At 41.9% G+C, this 18,805-nt stretch overlaps 1 protein-coding gene across 8 annotated transcripts in view; it reads left to right on the plus strand.

Moving 5' to 3' along the window:
* Nucleotides 1-18,805, plus strand: part of TGFBR3 (transforming growth factor beta receptor 3) — a 187,383-nt gene that overhangs the window by 151,139 nt on the left and 17,439 nt on the right. For all 8 annotated transcript variants that reach the window (XM_070267306.1, XM_023641670.2, XM_023641671.2 and 5 more), the window contains exons 10-14: nt 43-195; nt 3,226-3,366; nt 3,504-3,662; nt 7,799-8,098; nt 11,878-11,998. In XM_070267306.1, the coding sequence (XP_070123407.1) occupies nt 43-195; nt 3,226-3,366; nt 3,504-3,662; nt 7,799-8,098; nt 11,878-11,998 (874 nt within the window). The remainder of the gene's footprint in view (nt 1-42; nt 196-3,225; nt 3,367-3,503; nt 3,663-7,798; nt 8,099-11,877; nt 11,999-18,805) is intronic.

Here is an 18,805-nt window from a genome sequence, read left to right on the forward strand (position 1 = left end):
TGGGCCCCCCTTTATGTCTTATGTCTTTGATGGTTGTTTCAGGCCAACAGCTACTCAGGGATGGAGCTCACCCTCTTGGATCCTACCTGCAAGGCCAAGATGAATGGCACCCACTTCATTTTGGAGTCTCCCCTGAATGGCTGTGGTACTCGGCACCGACGGTCAGCCCCTGATGGTGTGGTTTACTATAACTCTGTGAGTGTTCTCCAGAACAAAGGTTGGCCCTTTGCCAGAGTCTTGCTGGGTGTTACCTTAAAATTAGTCTTAACATTTCTATAACAATGAGGAGGGGCATATACCCCAGACCTGAACAAAGTCACTTGTCAGTTCTTAACAAAGTGGGATGTACTTTGACCCTGAACTTGTTTTATTTGCTTTATTGGTGAATCTGTGGGAGTTGCGAGACCCTGTTTTCTTGGTTGGAGCATTTGTGGTCATCTCTTCCAGCCGTCCTTCCATCACCTGGTGACAAAGGGTTCACTGGCAAGGTGATTATGATTTTTCTCTCTGGCCAAGCTGCAGGATCAAATGGCCTGGTTCTTAGGAGGGTAACATCCAAGCCCTTGAGCTAAGAGTGAGAACATCTACACAACTGAGCCAACCAGAACCATGGTCTCTGGCCTCATTTGAGTCTTGTCCAGAAGTGGGAGGACTTCTCTCTCCCTCGTGAACAAAAGAACCAAAAAAAAAGAAAAATCTGAAAAGGGCCTTCAAGAGATTATTATCAAGTCACTCTCCACCTCTAAGAAAGACCCTAAATTGAAGAAAATCTACTTTTGGAGCTACCCAAAGGGAGATTTCAGATTCTCCCAATGATAATCCATTGCAATAGCTAACACTTTTGAGAAATCCTTCTTGTCAGTTCATCTAAATCTTTTCTCTTCCTATTAAATCTGTTTTTGCAGAGATAGACAGTAGGCAGTGAATACTGAAAGAACTTGAAACATGAAATCCCAAAAGAACTTTATAATGTTAATTTGGCAGTTCAAGTTGTACTTTTAGTGGTAAAAACAAGGCTCAAAGATCCCCGCATCGAGCTTTGACATGGTGTGTGTCTGTGCTCGTAGCCCCTACTCCAGCTTTGGCATGGGCTGGGGAGGGGTGCAACTGCTCCTCCTTGTTCATTGCACTGCCGGTTGATAGATACGCTTGACTCATCCAGAGAAAAGACTGGCAGTCAAGTGCTCCAGTTGGTGTGGCTCATGTGGAGACTGACTCTCCTGTGAGCCCAAGTTTACTGTTCCTCAGACAATCTTAGAATGTTTGAGCTGGAAAGAACTCTAAGATGATCTCATTCAACTTCCTCATTTCACAGGTGAGGAAATTGAACTCCGGGGAGTTAAAAGACTTGCTTAGATTTGAGGGACTAGTTAACGGCAGAGCCAGGACTGAATCCAGCTTCCTGACCTCTCGTCCACTAATCTTTCCCCGACACCAGGCTGACCCAGCTAATCTCCCTTTGTCTCTGGAATAATTTTTGACTCTATGATGAACACCCTCCTGCCAATTCCAACACGAGTTTTCTTGCAGTTATCCAATTTTTCCAGATAGAATGAATGTCATATATTACTGATATACTTGATTTTGGAATTTCAAACTTGTGTCTAAATTAACACCAATAAGAGGCTATGGTAATGTGTCTATTAAGTAAAAAACTGTCATTTGCCTCAGAAGAGAATGGTATATCATGAGCCCTTAAGATCCCTTCCTTCTCGGGGCCAGCCCCAGGGCCAAATGGTTGGGTTCACGCGCTCCAGTTCAGCAGCCCAGGATTTAGCCATTTTGGATCCTGGGCGCGGACATGGCACTGCTCGTCAGGCCATGCTGAGGCGATGTCCCACATGCCACAACCAGAAGGACCCACAACTGAAATATACAACTATGTACTGGGGGGCTTTGGGGAGAAAAAGGAAAAATAAAAATCTTTAAAAAAAAAAATCCTGGAGCCAACCCGGTGGCGCAGCAGTTAAGTGCACATGTACCGCTTCGGCGGCCTGGTGTTCACCAATTCAGATCCCGGGTGTGGACATGGCACCGCTTGGCAAGCCATGCTGTGGTAGGCGTCCCACATATAAAGTAGAGGAAGAAGGGCACAGATGTCAGCTTAGGGCCAGTCTTCCTTAGCAAAAAAAAGGAGGATTGGCAGCAGATGTTAGCTCAGGGCTAATCTTCAAAAAAAAATCCCTTCCTTCTCGTATGTATGTATGTATATATATATATATATATATATATGTGTTGATGATGATGATGATGATGACGACGACGACGACGACGACGATACCTGGGGTAAGCAATACCCTAGGTCTTTGCTTCAATTGCATCAATACTTTTGAGGACCTGGTAAAGAATAGAGAGGCAATTATCCTACATTCTCTTAGCATTCTACTCCCTTCAGTGAATATTTTAGCTGTTTATTCCAGTTATAATTGTTTGTAGCAATTTTCAACTTACTATATATTTTTGTTTTGCAACTTATTCAAAATCTAAGCATGTGAAACAAAAAATCAAACAAAAAAAAAGCAGAACTATCTTACGTATGTAGAGAAATTAGGATTTTATTTATGGAGTCATGGTTCATTCCCCATAAATGGGTGGTTTTTCATCTCATCTAGAACTAACCTAGAAATAATCATTTTAACCAGTGTTAAGATAGAATGTCATGGAATAAAACATGGTGTTCTTCTCTACATCTCTGTGCCATACAGGAAGATATTGGGGAAGAAATGTAGAAAAGATAGAGGAGTACAAGAGAAGAAATGAGGAGAGATAGTTCAATAGTAAACACTGGGTCCTTTGCTTCTAACTCACCAAACTTTATACAAAACTCGATGGATACTAATAACAAAAGCTCCTTGCGTTAGCCAACTCTTAGTATTTAGAATTTTCAATATAAGGAGAAGTCCCTCTCCCCCACAGTATAGGCAGGCCTGTTAACAACCCGATTGAACCCTGTTTCAGTGCCTAGTGTTTTCCACTGTTTGAAACAATTTGTATTTTTTCACAAGGGAAAATACGTATTTTAGTTGAAGTCTTAATTTGAACATGCATTGGGTTTCTCTTTCTTTTTTGTCTCTTTGAAGATGAAATCCTAAAAAAAACTTGAAGTTTCTTTTTAAGTCAGATTTTCAGTTTGCATTTGAATTATTACATGGGTATTTATATGAGATACAACCAAATGCATGTGAGTTGGTGTTTTTGTAACATTGTGCTTTCTTTGCCTTTTAGATTGTGATACAGGTTCCATCCCTGGGGGATAGTAGTGGTTGGCCAGATGGTTATGAAGATTTGGAGTCAGGTGATAATGGATTTCCGGGAGATACGGATGAGGGGGAGACTTCCTTCTTCAGCCGACCTGAAATTGTGGTGGTATGTGTTGTGTTTGTATGTAGTTTGTGGAGAATGTTGTCTTCTTCGTTGACTTTAGTTAGGAATTACTGGGGGAAAAAATGGGATGTTAAAGACCAAAGCTCATGTGATTTATCTCTGTCTGGATTTTTTTCCAGTTTAACTGCAGCCTGCGGCAGGTGGGGAAGCCCAGTAGCTTCCAGGACCCGCCCAACAGAAACATCACCTTCAACATGGAGCTGTACAACACTGACCTCTTTCTGGTGCCCTCCCAGGGGATCTTCTCTGTGGCAGAGAACGGACACATTTATGTTGAGGTGAGACTGGAACGTTAGCCTTGGGCTTGTAAGTTAGTGCTGGGTCGTCGTAGCTCCTGGGGCAGGAGCTGACGCATCCTGGAACAGACCTCTTCTTGTTCTCCCTCACGGCCCTTGACCAGCTCTGGGTGAGGGCTTGGCTCCAAAAACACTTCCAGGTTGATTTCTGACCAAAGCAGGAAATTTCAGGATTTGATAAATAGAGAGAACATTTTATAGATAAATGTTTTGACAAAATCGGCAGTGTGAATTCTACTAATAAAGCCCTGTCTTTGCTTTGTCCTTAGCGTTTTTGGAACAGTAGTTCAGTAGTTGCAAATATCAGAGTATTGCACTAACCATGGAATTATCCAATAACCGTGGAGTATTTCAAACCACCTCCCACGTTATCTTTTAAATTGTACACACTTTAGTGAAATGCTATGCTACCATATCTCATGAAAATTGTTTTTTTCTAGATCACTATCTAAATGTATCTGTAAATTTATTAAAACTATTTCCTATATATAAAACAGTACTAATCATGCATAGCATAAGTCTGTGGAATGACTACAAAAATATTAGGTAGTGGTGGTAGTAACAACATAGCAACATTTATTGCGGATTTATTTTGTGCCAAACTCACCTGTAAGTATCGTGGTAATTTTACTCTTCAAAGCCATCCTATGAGACAGGACTATTAATCTCTCTGGTTTATGGATGAGGAAATTGAGGCATCTACTTGTCTAAGGTCACACAGATAGTTCCTAGTAGAGTTCAGAATCCAGGTTCACACTCAGGTTGTCTGTCTCAGAGCCCACACTGTTACCGCTGGATGCTGCTATCATTTATCCTCAAAGTGCCACTTGAAAGGGAGAAAATGTGACCTCTTAGCAGTGCAAGTATCCAGGTTCACAGATTGGATTCTAGAGAAGATAAATATCCTTCTGGCCCCGGGCTGTATGCTGGTCTTACAGAGAAGTCGTCATCTGATGAGCTGGTTTTGGTGCTAAGCCGCAAGCTGGTGTTATACTTCACCGTGGGAGGGGTGAGAAGCTTAAGGGGTGGAAATGGGATACTTCCATATATTAAAAGTGACTTCAGTGCACATATTTTTATTTTAGAAAGACAAATAACTCTCACATTTGTACTGAATCTGGGACGGAGCCCACTGGCTCTAGACGTTTTCCTGGATCTCTCCTCTTTGGTTCCCTATTCTGAACGGTTTTCTCTTTCTTTGGGTACACCTTCTTTCTCCACTGGGGAGAATAGAACGGTTTTCTACATGCTGTTCCTAATGATAAACGTCGTCTAATCCAAGATCGTTGTTTTCTTCTTGCTTTTCTGGCAGCACAATCCCCATGTGCAGTTGGTCAGTGACTCCTTTTTGTGCTGTGGATTTTATTGGTGCTGCTTAATGGCAGGCTGTTCTTTTCAAACCGTTGTGCCGGTTTTGCTAATTTATGGCTTTGCTGCTTTATGCTAATCAGTGGACCCATCTTCCTGTGTATCCTCCCCACCCTGGGTGTTTTGGTTTTTCTCCCCCATCTTCCCAGTGCTGGCTGGCTTGAAATCCATTTTTTTTTTTAATTCTTATTTTCCCATTTATATCTTTTCATTTATCATCTGTATTTTTCATAATTAAATTTAGTCAAAGACATTGTCAAGTGATAAAAAGGAAGTGGAACAAATCTCTCTGCTATCATTTTAAATATCAAGTACACTGAGGAGAATTTGGGGAGGGACGGAAATGTTATAAACTGCTTTATTTTAAAGTTGTTTTAAATTACCTAAAATATGAGAGAGAATTCGTCAGTCTATTGCTAAATAGGATAGCAGCCATGCCTCATCTGTGTTTCCCAGTTTGGGCTCCACTACTGATAAGAAATTTTTTTACTTAGGGTAAGTAAGTAAAATTTACTAAATCATTGGCTTGGTCTAAAGAACTATTTCCAGGTTTCTTCTCCCAACCGTCTTTGTCACATCCCCTCCCAGAATCCTCTGTTCCCTGTAGATTACAGTCCCTTCCTTTAATCCAAGACATTATCAATTTTGCCGCCCGGTCTTTGGTCATCTCTGGGTGATAGTTGGTCACATAATGGTAGCTTTTCTTTTTAGTTCACTTGTCTTAGGGAATTAAAAAATCTGTTTATAACCCCCAGAATTTGAATCTGTCTAGTACTACTAATAATAGCTGGCATTTATTGACCAGCTGGGAGCTGTGTTGTTTACATGTAATTTTGACTTTACAAATCCTCACAATAACTGTATCTAGTCGGTATTAGTGCCCTCATTCTGTAGGGGAGGAAACTGAGGCTCCGAGTTCACAGTGCATGAATACAGAGCACACGATTTCCTGGGACTCGTCTCCCTCCAAAGCCTGTAGTCCTTCTACTCCTTTCCAGTCCATTTTAGAGTAAAACAATTATTGATAATACTTTTTTCTCCAAAGCAACTTTTTGGCATATCTCAAACCTTCTGCCATTACATACTTTCTTTGAGATTAGAGAAAAGATTTGCATTTCTTCGGTCACATTTTTGCATGGAGAGTCCTGAGTTCATGTTAAAGGGCGCTTTTGAGTAATAAGATATATATAATTTGCCATCTTTCCAAGATGAAATATCTTATTTTTCAGAAATATTCTAAAAATAATGAAGTGTGAATGTTTACGGACTACCAAACACTGCTTCCCAGAAAAATTTCTTCCCACGTGTTCTCCCACAGCCACATCTTGGGCCTGGTTGAATTGACCCTGTGACTGCAGTGGAATAGTAAAGAGAAAATGGACTCAGGGTCAGAAGACCTGGGTTTAAGCCTTGGTATTACCGAGTATTTGCTAGATATGATTTTGACTAAGTCATCTATCCTATATGTTCAGTTTTCCTCCATTTATAAAATGGAGATGAAAGTATTTATCCCCCAAGATTGTTCTGAGGCTTAAGCTTTAAGGCACAGCAAAGTGACATTACTATACCATCTTCATTGTTGAGGGTCTTGAAGTTCCTACATAGGGATCTTTCAAAATAGTGCTGCGGACAGAAGGCTCCATATGGTGTCAGGGATTTCCCCTCCGTATCTCAGAATGGAAAGTGTGTTCATATCTCCATGCTTTTTGAAAGGATTCTGGGGCTGTTGGCCTATGGTTAAGGACTAACTTTATTTCTAAAGTGTTTAAGTTTATTTTGATCCTACGTTTAGTCAAGGAATGAGACACAGAAGGAAGAGGCAGTTCATACAGTGATCCATGTGTCACCAAATGGAGAATCCAGTCTGGTCTGGGGATTTTAGCTGAGTTCAAGATATTCGAGGTTTGAATTCTGTTTACACTTGGCCAAACACTACTTCTTGTTTCTAAAGAAAAGAACCTTAACAAGATTTGGACATAACCCATACAAATGTTTTGTAAGAGGGAAGTGTAAATGAGTTGGAAACGTTTCCAGATTAGATTTCCCTTAAAATACCCTCGGGCTTAAAGAGTGAAGGGAGAGTACTTGGCAAGGTCTGGTTGGACCTGTGAGCAGCTGGGACACTTGGCCAGGCCTGTGATCGCCACCAGATTGCACCGTCCCTGACATCCAGCCCCAGAGGCCAGCTCTGCCTGCTCACTGCAAAGCAGGACTTTAAATGAATCAGTAGCTTTACTGCAATATTTTAGGCTCACTTGGACTTGTTGCAATTTAGAAGTTCATTCCTCCCTGCCTGGGTTAAAGAGATGGTGCCCCTGTATTTTTTTTTGGAGCAATTTTTAAAAAGAGCTTGCTTAACAAGTGATACGGTATTGTGACAGTAGGGGCTTTGCCTGTTGGTGTTTTATTTATTTTGGAAAATTCACTTTAGGTGCATGATGTGCTTTTATTTTTATCAGAGGACTTATGGGAGGCTAAATAGACTTATTCATCTTGTATTGGAATCTTCCAGGCTGGCACTTGAACTAAATAATTCACTGTCACCATCCGTATCAAGTTTGAATGGAAAACATCTCTTTGTTCAATGAGTCTATGTTACTTTTGTAATTAGAAAGAAGACTGTATAAGTATGTTGTGAAAGTTGAAGCAATGTCTCTCATCAGAAGGACCGTGTTGTATGTCACCCTTGTGCCTAAAGTAAAAGTGAGGTGCTAACTCGTTTCTGAATCGATCTTTCTGTTCTTTTGTAGGTATCTGTTACTAAGGCTGACCAAGAACTGGGATTTGCCATCCAAACGTGCTTTATCTCTCCATATTCGAACTCCGAAGGGATGTCTGATTACACCATCATTGAGAACATTTGCCCTAAAGACGAATCTGTGAAATTCTACAATCCCAAGAGAGTGCACTTTCCTATCCCACAAGCCGAGATGGATAAGAAGCGATTCAGCTTTGTTTTTAAATCTGTCTTCAACAGCTCACTGCTCTTTCTGCAGTGTGAGCTCACGTTGTGTACCAAGAAGGAAAAGGACCCCCAGAAGTTACCTAAGGTTCGTGGACCTTTGTCCATTTGTACTGTTATTTTGACATTTGTAGGTGAGGCAGTGGCCTATGGAGAAGTTTCATCACGAGTTATGGCAGGTTGAGGTTTGGGGTTTGGGAATTGCCCAATTGTAGTAACAAAGTCCGTGTTAGCAGGGAACTGTGAGTTTTATGGAGTCTTAGAGAATAAATCCTGACAGTATGATTTTTTTTTTTTTCCATGCATGCTACTTAGTAGTATCTTACAAATTATAAATCAAGACTGTTTTCCATTGAGGGAGAGGTCTGGCTTTATCTTTGCTATTCAGATAGCGTGCGGTGCCAAAAGTGCAGAGAGCCGAAGGACAAGCTCAGTGTGAGGATTAATTTTTCCAGGTCCCGCCAAGACTTGTATTGCAATTGTCTTTTGACCTTCTCTGTGTGAGTTATAGGGTTGACTTGTCTCAGGAGGACTTCTAAGGGAAACTAACAAATATTTTAATTTTTCTCGGTTTCATGTCAGTTCCTGTTTGCCTCACGTCACTCCCCATATTGAACGAGTACATTCTGTTGCCACAACAGAAATCAGAACCCTTTGACCTTGCTGAAATGGCTACTCTGGGGGAAATCTGCAAGGTTCATTACCTCATTAGTTTGGCCTTGTGTGTGAAAGGTGTCCTTTGCCTTAGTTTTGTTTCTGTGATCTGCCATAATTATGTATAATTTCATATGTGCATTTATTCTGTAGATATCTCACACAATGTAAGCTGACTTCTGATCCTCTTGTAGTCACATATCAGTCAGTGTCTAAAAGTGTAATAAGCCAGCTGTATCAATAATGTATTGTATGTGTGGAATTCTCTCAATTAATACATAGATTGTAAGAGATCGGTGTAGAGGTAGAGAGAAAAATTATTATTATCAGATAGATTACCATTGACCTGAATCCTTGGCACTGTTATATTCCCTTGAGCATTCATTTCTTCAATAACACCAAAGAAAATTTTATAATACGTATGAAAATATAGCAAATCTGGTTATAGTCATCAGGGAGCACATATGTATAGGGTGATTTAGATTGTGTTCTTTAGGTTGCTTTTGGAAACATTGATGCTGTAGGGGAGGAAGAGCTTTCCTCTACCCTCTCTGGGTTCGTCTGGCCGGAGAATGAATTAAATTCACATGAGACAAAATAGCAGGAGAAAATTAAACAAAGCTTTATAACATGTATGCATGGGAGAGACTCAGGCAAGCTGAGCAACTCGCCAAAATGAGTGAAGCCCCCACCTTAAACATCATCTTCAGCTAAAGACAAAGCAGGATGTTGGGGGTGAGGAGAGTCAGTTACAGGAGGTTACCAGAAACAGGAGTAAGATTATTATGCAGATTTAAGTGCTTGCCTTTGGCATTGATTAAGAGTTTCGAGAGATAGAGAGATAAGGTCATCCCCCTCTTCTTCCTGGTACAGAGAGGGAGGCTCCTTTACAGATGGAGATTTCCTTTACAATGTAAATGTCTCCTAACAAAGGGCAAGCAAGTTCCACCCCTCAGTTGCTTTCCTGTCTGCAGTTTATTAAAAGAAACTAGCCCCAAATAATCCTCATGCCAAAGAGACATATCTTGGGGTGGCCAATTCCAGGCCCGCACAATGCCTTGGCCTTGTGGACATTGACCTTCCAGTGGCCCTCAAGGTTGGGGCTCAGTGGACAGTGGTAGAAAGCCCTGGGGAACTTAATGCTTGGCTGTGGGACCCAGCTGCTTCCTGCAGGCAGAGAGAACTTTTAGGAGTTAGAGATCTAGCGGGGGAGGCCTGGCAGTTACCAGGAGTCTTTACTGGTGGCTTTATTTATTTATTTTATTTTATATTTTATTTTTATTTATTTATTTATTTATTTATTTGAGGAAGATTAGCCCTGAGCTAACTACTGCCAATCCTCCTCTTTTTGCTGAGGAAGCCTGGCCCTGAGCTGACCTCCATGCCCATCTTCCTCTACTTTATATGCGGGACGCCTACCACAGCATGGCTTGCCAAGCGGTGCCATGTCTGCACCCAGGATCCGAACCGGCGAGCCCTGGGCCGCTGAGAAGCGGAACGTGCGAATTTAACCGCTGCGCCACCCGGCCAGCCCCTACTGGTGCCTTTACCTGTTAGCTTTTACCAGCCTGTCCTGTAGCAGCCCAGCTTCATATCTGTGAAAATTAGTCCTAATATTTCCTTCCAGAGCATTCTAAGGAGAGCTCTAAGTCTCAGAGGATGACCTGGGATGTGACGCTAAACCTAAAGTAGCTATTTACAGTCAAGGCAAGATGCAATGGGAGGAGCATGGAGACTGTGAGGGAAGGCCTGCTGCTTCCTAACAGGACTTTAAGAAGTCCCTTGCTCTCTCAGAACCGGCATGTCCTCATCTATAACACTGAAGTAATAGTACCCAGCTTCCCTCCTGGGTAGAGGAGCAAATGAGACAATAGATATGACAGTCCACCGTTTGTAGAGCGCAGCTGGGATGAGCTGTTACCACTTTCCTTCTGTTCACTGCTTATGGTTAATATTTCCATATTCTGTTGACTTCTGAGTACTTTCTAGACAAAGCCAAAGAATCTTCTAGGAAGAGTTCTCGAAGATCTTTGAGTCCAATTCTGCCCTTTGCTGATGAAACTGAGGCCAGAGAGTTCGGTGTCTTGCCCAGGTCATGCAGTAGGTTAGTCACAGAAGCAGCGACTTACTTAACTAAAGAACTAATTGGCAAGTAAGAAGGCTTTTCCTAAAATACGGATCCTCTCAATAATGGTTCCTCTCCACGGAAAAATCCATTGTTTCACTCTGTAAGAGGGCTATTGTAAAGACTTTCTCTGTTTTTGAGGGGGAGAAGAAGGAGTTGTCTTCTTGTAATATGGGTCTAACTTGCATGTTGCTTAGAGCAGCAGTGACAATAAAGCCAAAAAAAGTCTTTGCTCTTTTGTGCCTGGAAAAGCTGGAAGTTGATTAACTTTCTGGGGTGCCTTGCTATAGACTTTTAAAATGATTGATAAATTTCTTCTTACAACAAAAGTGAATGGATGTCATTTACATTAGAGTCTCACCTACTGCGGAGCTTAGACCAGGAACCAAAGTTATTTTAAAGAAAAAGGCAATGGAACGTGATTATACTTTTTAAAAACGGATACACTGGGCTTGGGCATGCTAGTTCTAAGGTTGGGCCTTAAAATAGCTGGAAGCAGCTGATCGCATGGCCTCCACACCTGGGCACAACTCCCCAGGACTTCATTTTGGGACATTGAAAGCAGATGACCCTGGAAAGCTTCATTTTGTGTGAGCCTATACCAGGGTTAAAAAAAAATCGAACATACTCAACAACATGATTATCTTTTTGGACAACAAATGTAAAATCTGTCACCATCATAATTCAATACACGAAGTTTCCCACAGTCACAAATCACAAACATGAACCATTTATGTGAAGCCAGCTTGGTGAGGGGCCAACGTTTGTCTTATGGTTTCTTTATTTTTCAGACTAAATAACACTAAAACCTCCAGTTGTTTCATGGGAAGACAGGAGAAGAAAAAGACAGTATTTATAAGCTGTCCAGCGATATTTGCATCTTTAAGTGCAGCTGAGAATACACTGAGCCTGCCATTATATCTCCCAGATTATTTGTGGTTCTTTGAAAAATACCCGAATTTCCTGTTTTTCTGTGGTAAACAACTGTGAGCTGTGTGATGAGGGACACAGGACAACTGCAGGCAGAGCTGGTGAAGCCCCTTTTCGAGTGACCCCTCAGCTCTGTGCTTTGCTCTTCCTCTCTGCAGTGCGTGCCTCCCGACGAAGCCTGCACCTCACTGGACGCCTCGATGATCTGGGCCATGATGCAGAATAAGAAGACGTTCACCAAGCCTCTCGCTGTGATCCACCACCAAGTGGAATCTAAAGGTGCGTTTCGGGAGGCTCAGTCAGAGAGTAGGGGCCTGCGGGCTGCTTGGGAAGAAGCTCCCATACTGTAAATCAGAGTCCAGTTTTATTCAAAAGATAGATTAATGCCCAATTAGTAGCTTTAGGATTCTTTGCCCGAGGAGTCTTTTATTTAGTTAGCTCTCCTGCTGCCTGTGGCTGTTTAGTGATACATTTGCAAGTGATCCTTAAATATTGATCCTCCTTAAATATTAGATCAGAGTCAAGATTGTCCCTGTCACGGTGTCACTCTGCCTTGCGTTCACATATGCCTCCTTGAGTGTGCAGGAAAGGGTTAGAGTTCCTCCTAGCATGCTGGCCTTGCACCCAGTCCACAGCCCATCTTCCTGTGATCTTCTGGTAAACGTTGTGCTGGCTACAGCCTATTGTGGTGCTTTGTCAAGATCGCAGGTGCCTTTGGGGAGAGTATTATGTCTATGAACACCATCCTTCTTAGGTGCCAGAGCAGAAAGAAGGTTGAGAACCACTGTCCAAATGCATTTTTATAATTTAGTTTTTGGAATTTTACAGTCACATTTGTTTCTTGAAGCCAAGAGTGCCTCTTCCTACACACACAGGAACATTTAGCAAAGTGCATCTTCTGGGAGGAAAGAAAGGTTGTGTCCCACAAGGTGTGGCATCAATACTGGGAGGACAGGTGGGCAAAGCCAGGCCTGGCATAGGCCGAGCCAGCCAAACCAGCAGAGAAGCAGAGTTGGGCTCTATGGGGATATTAGGAATGGATACGAGGCCCTCTGGACTGTGTGGAGAGTGTCTGACAGGGACCAGCGTCACACATCCAAGGGCGTGAACAAGCAAGAACGCACCAGGCAGCTGTCAACATCTGAGAGGGTGGAACCAAGTGTTGCATGGGCTATCTGGGCTGTTGGAGTTGTCACTGTCTAGATACAATCTGTGCCACTCCAGAATCCTTGCTGTTGAAAGGTGTCAAACTCAGAGAAGGCTGGGGGGAGTGAAAGTGGATTCCAAGCCTCTGGGGTTAGATATTTCCGGACTAATGTCCCAGGCTGCCTTCCACCACCTTGAGGGGCAGAGAGGAGCCTGGCACCAAGGGCCTTGACAAACGCCGATGAACAGCCTGACTCCAGCTGCTGGGCGTTAATTGGGGGACCTGCTGGGTGGTGCTGACACCAGATCTAGGCTTGGGGCAGCCCAGGGATGGCATTTCTGAACTGAGCATTGTGGGATTTGCAAGACTAGGCAGCAGGGGCAGCCCTGGAGCGGATAGGACCTAACAGAACAGAGGCATGCGGATGCCATCCAGTTTCTTCTTTGGTTGAGTGGCCTTTGTGAAAATAGCAGAGCCATTCCTACTGTCATATCTGGGGTGGCATCTGCCCCTTTCCTAGGAATGTGCTCACTTTGGAAAGGCAGGAGAGCATAGTGGGGAGGGCACTGGCTTAGAACCAGGAGCCTGGGGCACAGCTCTTAGCTTTTCCTGCTGACTCCCTGTGGGACTTGGGAGACCTTGTCCCTAGGTTCATTTTCTTCCCGTGAAAAAGGAGGAGTTTGGACTAGACGACTTCCAGAGGCCTTTCAGCTGTAACACTCAGCTGTACTGTTTGAAGAAGCAAAATAATTTTTCATTCATTTCCCGGCCATTTAAAGTTGGTGTGAAATGTGCCTATTAGATGTTTATTGGTTCCTCAACAACGTTTTTGTTGTTGTTTGTTTTCGTTTTATTGGTTCGTTTTCAACGATTTGAAACAGTTATAACCGCCACAGTCTTTCTATAAATGGATTGCCCAAATAGTTTGTTGTTTATTGGGTCCAGGGGAAAGAAAGAAGAATAAATGAATTGCGCTGCAAAGTATATCACACTGGGCAGCAGCTGGCTCTGTTTTGTACTGTGAAAGTGGTTTAACAATAGCAACAGCTACCTCATACTCCATCTGTTACTCTTACCTATTTTGGGGGAGGTAATTCTGCTGGTAATTGAAGGCGGCAGCTTGCTTTTTCCTATGCCAGACAATAATTAGGCGTTAATATTGCAGCAGTATAACTTCCAGTAATTCATTCATTTTTCTTTTAAGTCTAGTGGTATTTTTCTAAGTAATTCCTCTTGTAAATTAGGTAATTACCTTTATTTAAATATAGTGTAATTATCCTGAAAGTTCAGTGCTTTCTTTACGTAAAAGTTCAAGAGGAAAGTTTTACCAAATATCAAAGCAATTTCATGAGATTTGCTAATTGAGATTAGAGTTTAGTGGAGAAGCATGTGGTGAAGAAAGTTTATTGCTTCGGTTTGTTCAACAAATTGAGGAGATTACTGTAGGCCAGCTTCCCAGGGGCTATATGCAAATATACTTGCTAACTCTGCCCTGGATAAGGGAGGTTTCCCGGCAGTTTTCAACTCGGTGAGTGACTCCTCTCACCTTTTTTGTTTATTTTCTCTTGATTCTAAAATCATTTCTCCTCAGTGCGGGCCAGAGGAGTCTGCTTTCCTTCTGACTCTCAGTGAATTGGAATAGTCAATTGAAAGGGGAATATGACCATTTGCTTAATAGTATTGGTTTATTTGAATAATAACAGGGTCACAAATGTTCTTCCTACCAGACAGCTTTGTGTGTTACTGTAGTAAGCACAGATACTATAGTATCTCTAGAAGTGGGTAGATCTCTTATTAGGATTAACTTTTTGGGTAAAAATTTCCCAACCAATGGGACATTTCACTGGCCTTTCAACTACACAGGCACTCTTCAAAGGCTGTGCCAAAGTCCCAGCTCTCTCTGGTAATTTGGTCCATCTTATTTCTCAACACTTGGGTTTTCTGGGACAGCAGTTAAAGGCTCTGGTTATCACCTTCACAGCCAAGCTGAGAACTGCTCTGTAGCTACCGATGCCAATAGCACGGACACATTTCAGGCAGTGTTTCTGCCATCTCTGGACAGAGAGAATAAGCCATCAAGATTGAATAAATAATTCTAGGTCCTCCTCTGGGCAACTGTTTTTAGTGGAACTTTCCTGAGCTTCCACAGCATATTTTGGCTACGTTTGCTCTCTCAGCCCCTTGGGAACCAGTGTTGGGTTAGCATTGTTTTGCTGCTTAAACTTTCGGTAATTGATGATGGTGCTGGTGGCAATGATAGTGTGATGGAGATGATGATGATGATTAACATTTATTGAGCATTTACTTAGTAAAAGGCTCTGGGCTAAATGCTTTATGTGGATACTTGTATTTAATTCTCTTAGTCCCTCTGTGAGGCAAGTAAAGAGTGAGCTTAAGTGACTTGGCCAAGGTCACACCACATCTAAATAAATGGTGGATCTGGGATTGAAATCCGGGCACTTTGATTTCCAGATCCTATGCCTTATCCTAGGTGGTAGCTGATTCTAGTATTTAATCAAAACTGCAAGCGGGTCTGGCCCCATGGTGTAGTGGTTAAGCTTGGTGTGCTCCACTTCGGTGGCCTGGGTTCACAGGTTCAGAAACTGGGCGTGGACCTATACCACTCATCAGCCATGTTATGGTGGCATCCCATATATAAAGTGGAGGAAGGTTGGTATAGATGTTAGCTCAGGGCTAATCTTCCTCAAGCAAAAAAAAAAAAAAAACCGCTGCAAGCAACATAGGCAACTATCTCTTCACACCCCTCTTCCCACCCCCTTCCCCTGTTCATGTATGTCACATTGGTATTCAAGTTAACAGCCCATACTCTAATGATTATGAACTAAAAAGAAGATAAAGAATTTTAGAAAAAGATCTGTTCACGCAAAGGGTTAAGATGCTGGGAAACATGTAAACTGTTTAAGAAAGTATTAGAGGTTTGGAGAAGTTCTGTGACTTCGAAATGTAACTCACGGAAAAACCCAGAAAATGTGAATAGTTTATGCATTTTACGGTTTATGGCAAAACAATTAAAATAGTTGAGGTGGTGCCACCCTACCATATTTTCTGAAATATTTTGAAGTATAGGCATGTTAGTGCTGTTTGCCTTGGATGCGGTGACCACTTTTTACAGCGTTTGAGAACACTTGGGCTTACACGATAAAAATGGTTACACCACGTCAGTGATAATTTTTTTTAAATGATGAAAGGGAAGAGTAATCATTTCTCTGAATTTAGGGCACATAAACAAGAAAATGGACATAAAAGAATAATAAATATCATCCAAATTTGCCATAATTTATATACAATATGTAAATCTTAGCAAGTTAGATGTTTAAAATACTGAATTTTCACCACATAACTTTTTAAAAATAAAAGTGTGCTCAGAACAGCACCTGGCATATCATGGTACTCAGTAAATGTTAATTTCCTTTCCTTCCTCTTAACATCTTAACCAACCTAGGTTTTTCAGGGGGAGTGGAAGGGAAAGTCATGAACGTCAGTTGGAAGTTAATCCAAGAGAGGCGTTACTTTTTGGAACACATTTGATTTTTCCAGAACAAAAATACTCTAAAGCATCATCAGCCAGGTTTTGACCTCAGGCTGAGGTAAAGATGAGGGGAAGCTGAGTAGAAAGATGGTAGAAATGCCTAATCGATAGGCCAAGGCATTCGGTCTCTATCCAGTAAGGGTGGGGGGCGGGGGGCGGTCACTGGGATTTTCTTATTCAATGCGCTTCACATTTTAAAAACTTCTTCCTTTGGAAAATTTCAAATATATACAGAAATAGGGAGAATAGTAGAATGAACTCCCACGAACCCTTCATCTGGTTTCAACAATTACCAATTCATAGCCAGTCTTGTCTTATCACTTCCTCTCCCTGGATTGTTTTGAAGGAAACTCAGACATTTCATTTCATCCATAAATATTCCAGGGTGCACCTCTAAAAGGTGAGAACCATCAAAAGCTCTCGAGTAGGGAAACTGCTGATTGGATCATTTAGGAAGAGTGCTCTGAAAGCAGCGTGAAGGTTGGGTTGCTGGGGAATGTGCACAATAAGAAGAAATACATGGTGTTTACACTCATTTATTCCAAAAAGTGTTTATTGAGTACCTGCTATATGCTTGGCATATAGTAGACAAATTAGCCTGTCTTTAAGGCCTTTACAGTCTGGTGCAGAGTTTCACAACCTTGGCACTATTGCCGTTTTCAGCTGGGTTACTCTGTTGTGGGGGGTTGTCCTGTGCATGTGGATGTCGAGCAGCATCCCTGGCTTCTACTCACTAGATGCCCGTAACAAACCCCTCCACCCCCAGTTTTGATAATCCAAAGCATTTCCAAATGTCTCCTGGAGGAGCAAAAATCACCCGTAGGTGAGAACCACTGATCTTGTAGAAGGATGCAGATAAGCAAACAGGTAATTGCAGTGAATGCTATAAATACTGAAAGAACCTAGAGAAGGGGTTCATTTACAGTGAAGTAAAGTAAACTACATCTTAAATGATCTGCACCAGCTCCCTCATCTCCCCCTCCTCCCCTCTTTGCCAAATAACGATCACTGAGGGTACCGGTTAGACACCTTGTTTCCCTGTGGGCCTGCTCTGTCCCACTGTGTTTAGAAGAACCAAATTGAAAGCTGGAGGCCAACAACTGTGGTCAGTTACTCATGCATAACCCCAGAAATATTCCTTTTATGAAAACCATGCCTAACAATCTGAGGAGGAAAATTCTGGTTCAAGAGGCAGACCAAAATTTGCTCAGAGTATATGAAAAGATTTAATTCAGGATGTTGATTATAGTTTTTTCTTTCTGTAAAGAAATCTTTATTGTTAAAATTCTCTTTACAGCGATAGCTAGGATTCCTTTCTTACCATCTTACCCTTAAACCAAAAGTAAATATTGTTGTATCCACTCTTTTCCTTTCAACATGCCAGCTCAATTATAGGGTTCCGGTGGAGATCAAACTATTTTAGTAATATTCAGTGGTTATTGGGGATTTTGGAAGAAAAAAGTTAGAGGATAAAATCCTTTAACCTCAGTTCTGCAGCTTGTGCGTGTTATTGTTTATGTGCAGAAATCGGGAAGGAACTTCACCTCAGGGAAATAAGCAACAACTGTTTCTGTTTAGCTCTGCAAGAAGGCCCCTATTTGGGGTGGGGGAAGAGGATTAGATCATAACGTAAGTCCATTAAGAATTTTAAAACAATGCCATCCATCACACAGGCCTTGCTCTAAAACGTAAATTCTCACATGTGAGGTCTCTTTAGGGGAGACTCATTGTTTAAAACCTCATGGGGATTCTGAGTGACAAAGTCAAACCACAGCCGGTTGATTGGATGGACCTCTTCCCAGAAGTGTGTATATTTCTTGCATGATGCACACCATAGAGACCTTTAAATGCCTTTGGACTTATTTCAGCAAATCAAACCACTACTTCTGGAAAGTAGGAGAATTTTGTGGTTAGATAGCCCTATTTTATAGGGTTCTTAGGAGTTTAAAATGAAAAAAGGTAAGTGAAGGCTTTTTGTCAGTTGTAAGACACTATACAAATGTGCAAATGGAAGGCATCACCGTTGTTATTTTATGCTGCTTTTAAGGCTGATGAGACCAAACTCCCAGGGATCAGTCTCTTGTGTGCAGTTTGTAGTTGGTGTGTTTTCTGCATACGGAACTCAATTTTCTTAAAAACAGAATTATTTTAATTTTCTTTAAGTATAGCTTTTGCATATATCCTTATCCCTGCGCCACCGTGTTGCACAGCTCCAGGGGGCACCGTTCACTTGTGGTGGCTTTGGTTCATCCAGGGGCATATTCTTTCCGTTAGAGCTGGACTGTGATGCCTCATGCTGCAAGCATGTCATCAGTCCAGCTGAGAGGGTTAATCCTGAGAATGCACAGTCCTGTCTAGCTTTATTTTTATATACAGCAACTCAAATACT

The sequence above is a fragment of the Equus caballus genome, chromosome 5, assembly GCF_041296265.1.
Source record: "Equus caballus isolate H_3958 breed thoroughbred chromosome 5, TB-T2T, whole genome shotgun sequence".
Taxonomy (NCBI): Eukaryota; Metazoa; Chordata; class Mammalia; order Perissodactyla; family Equidae; genus Equus; species Equus caballus.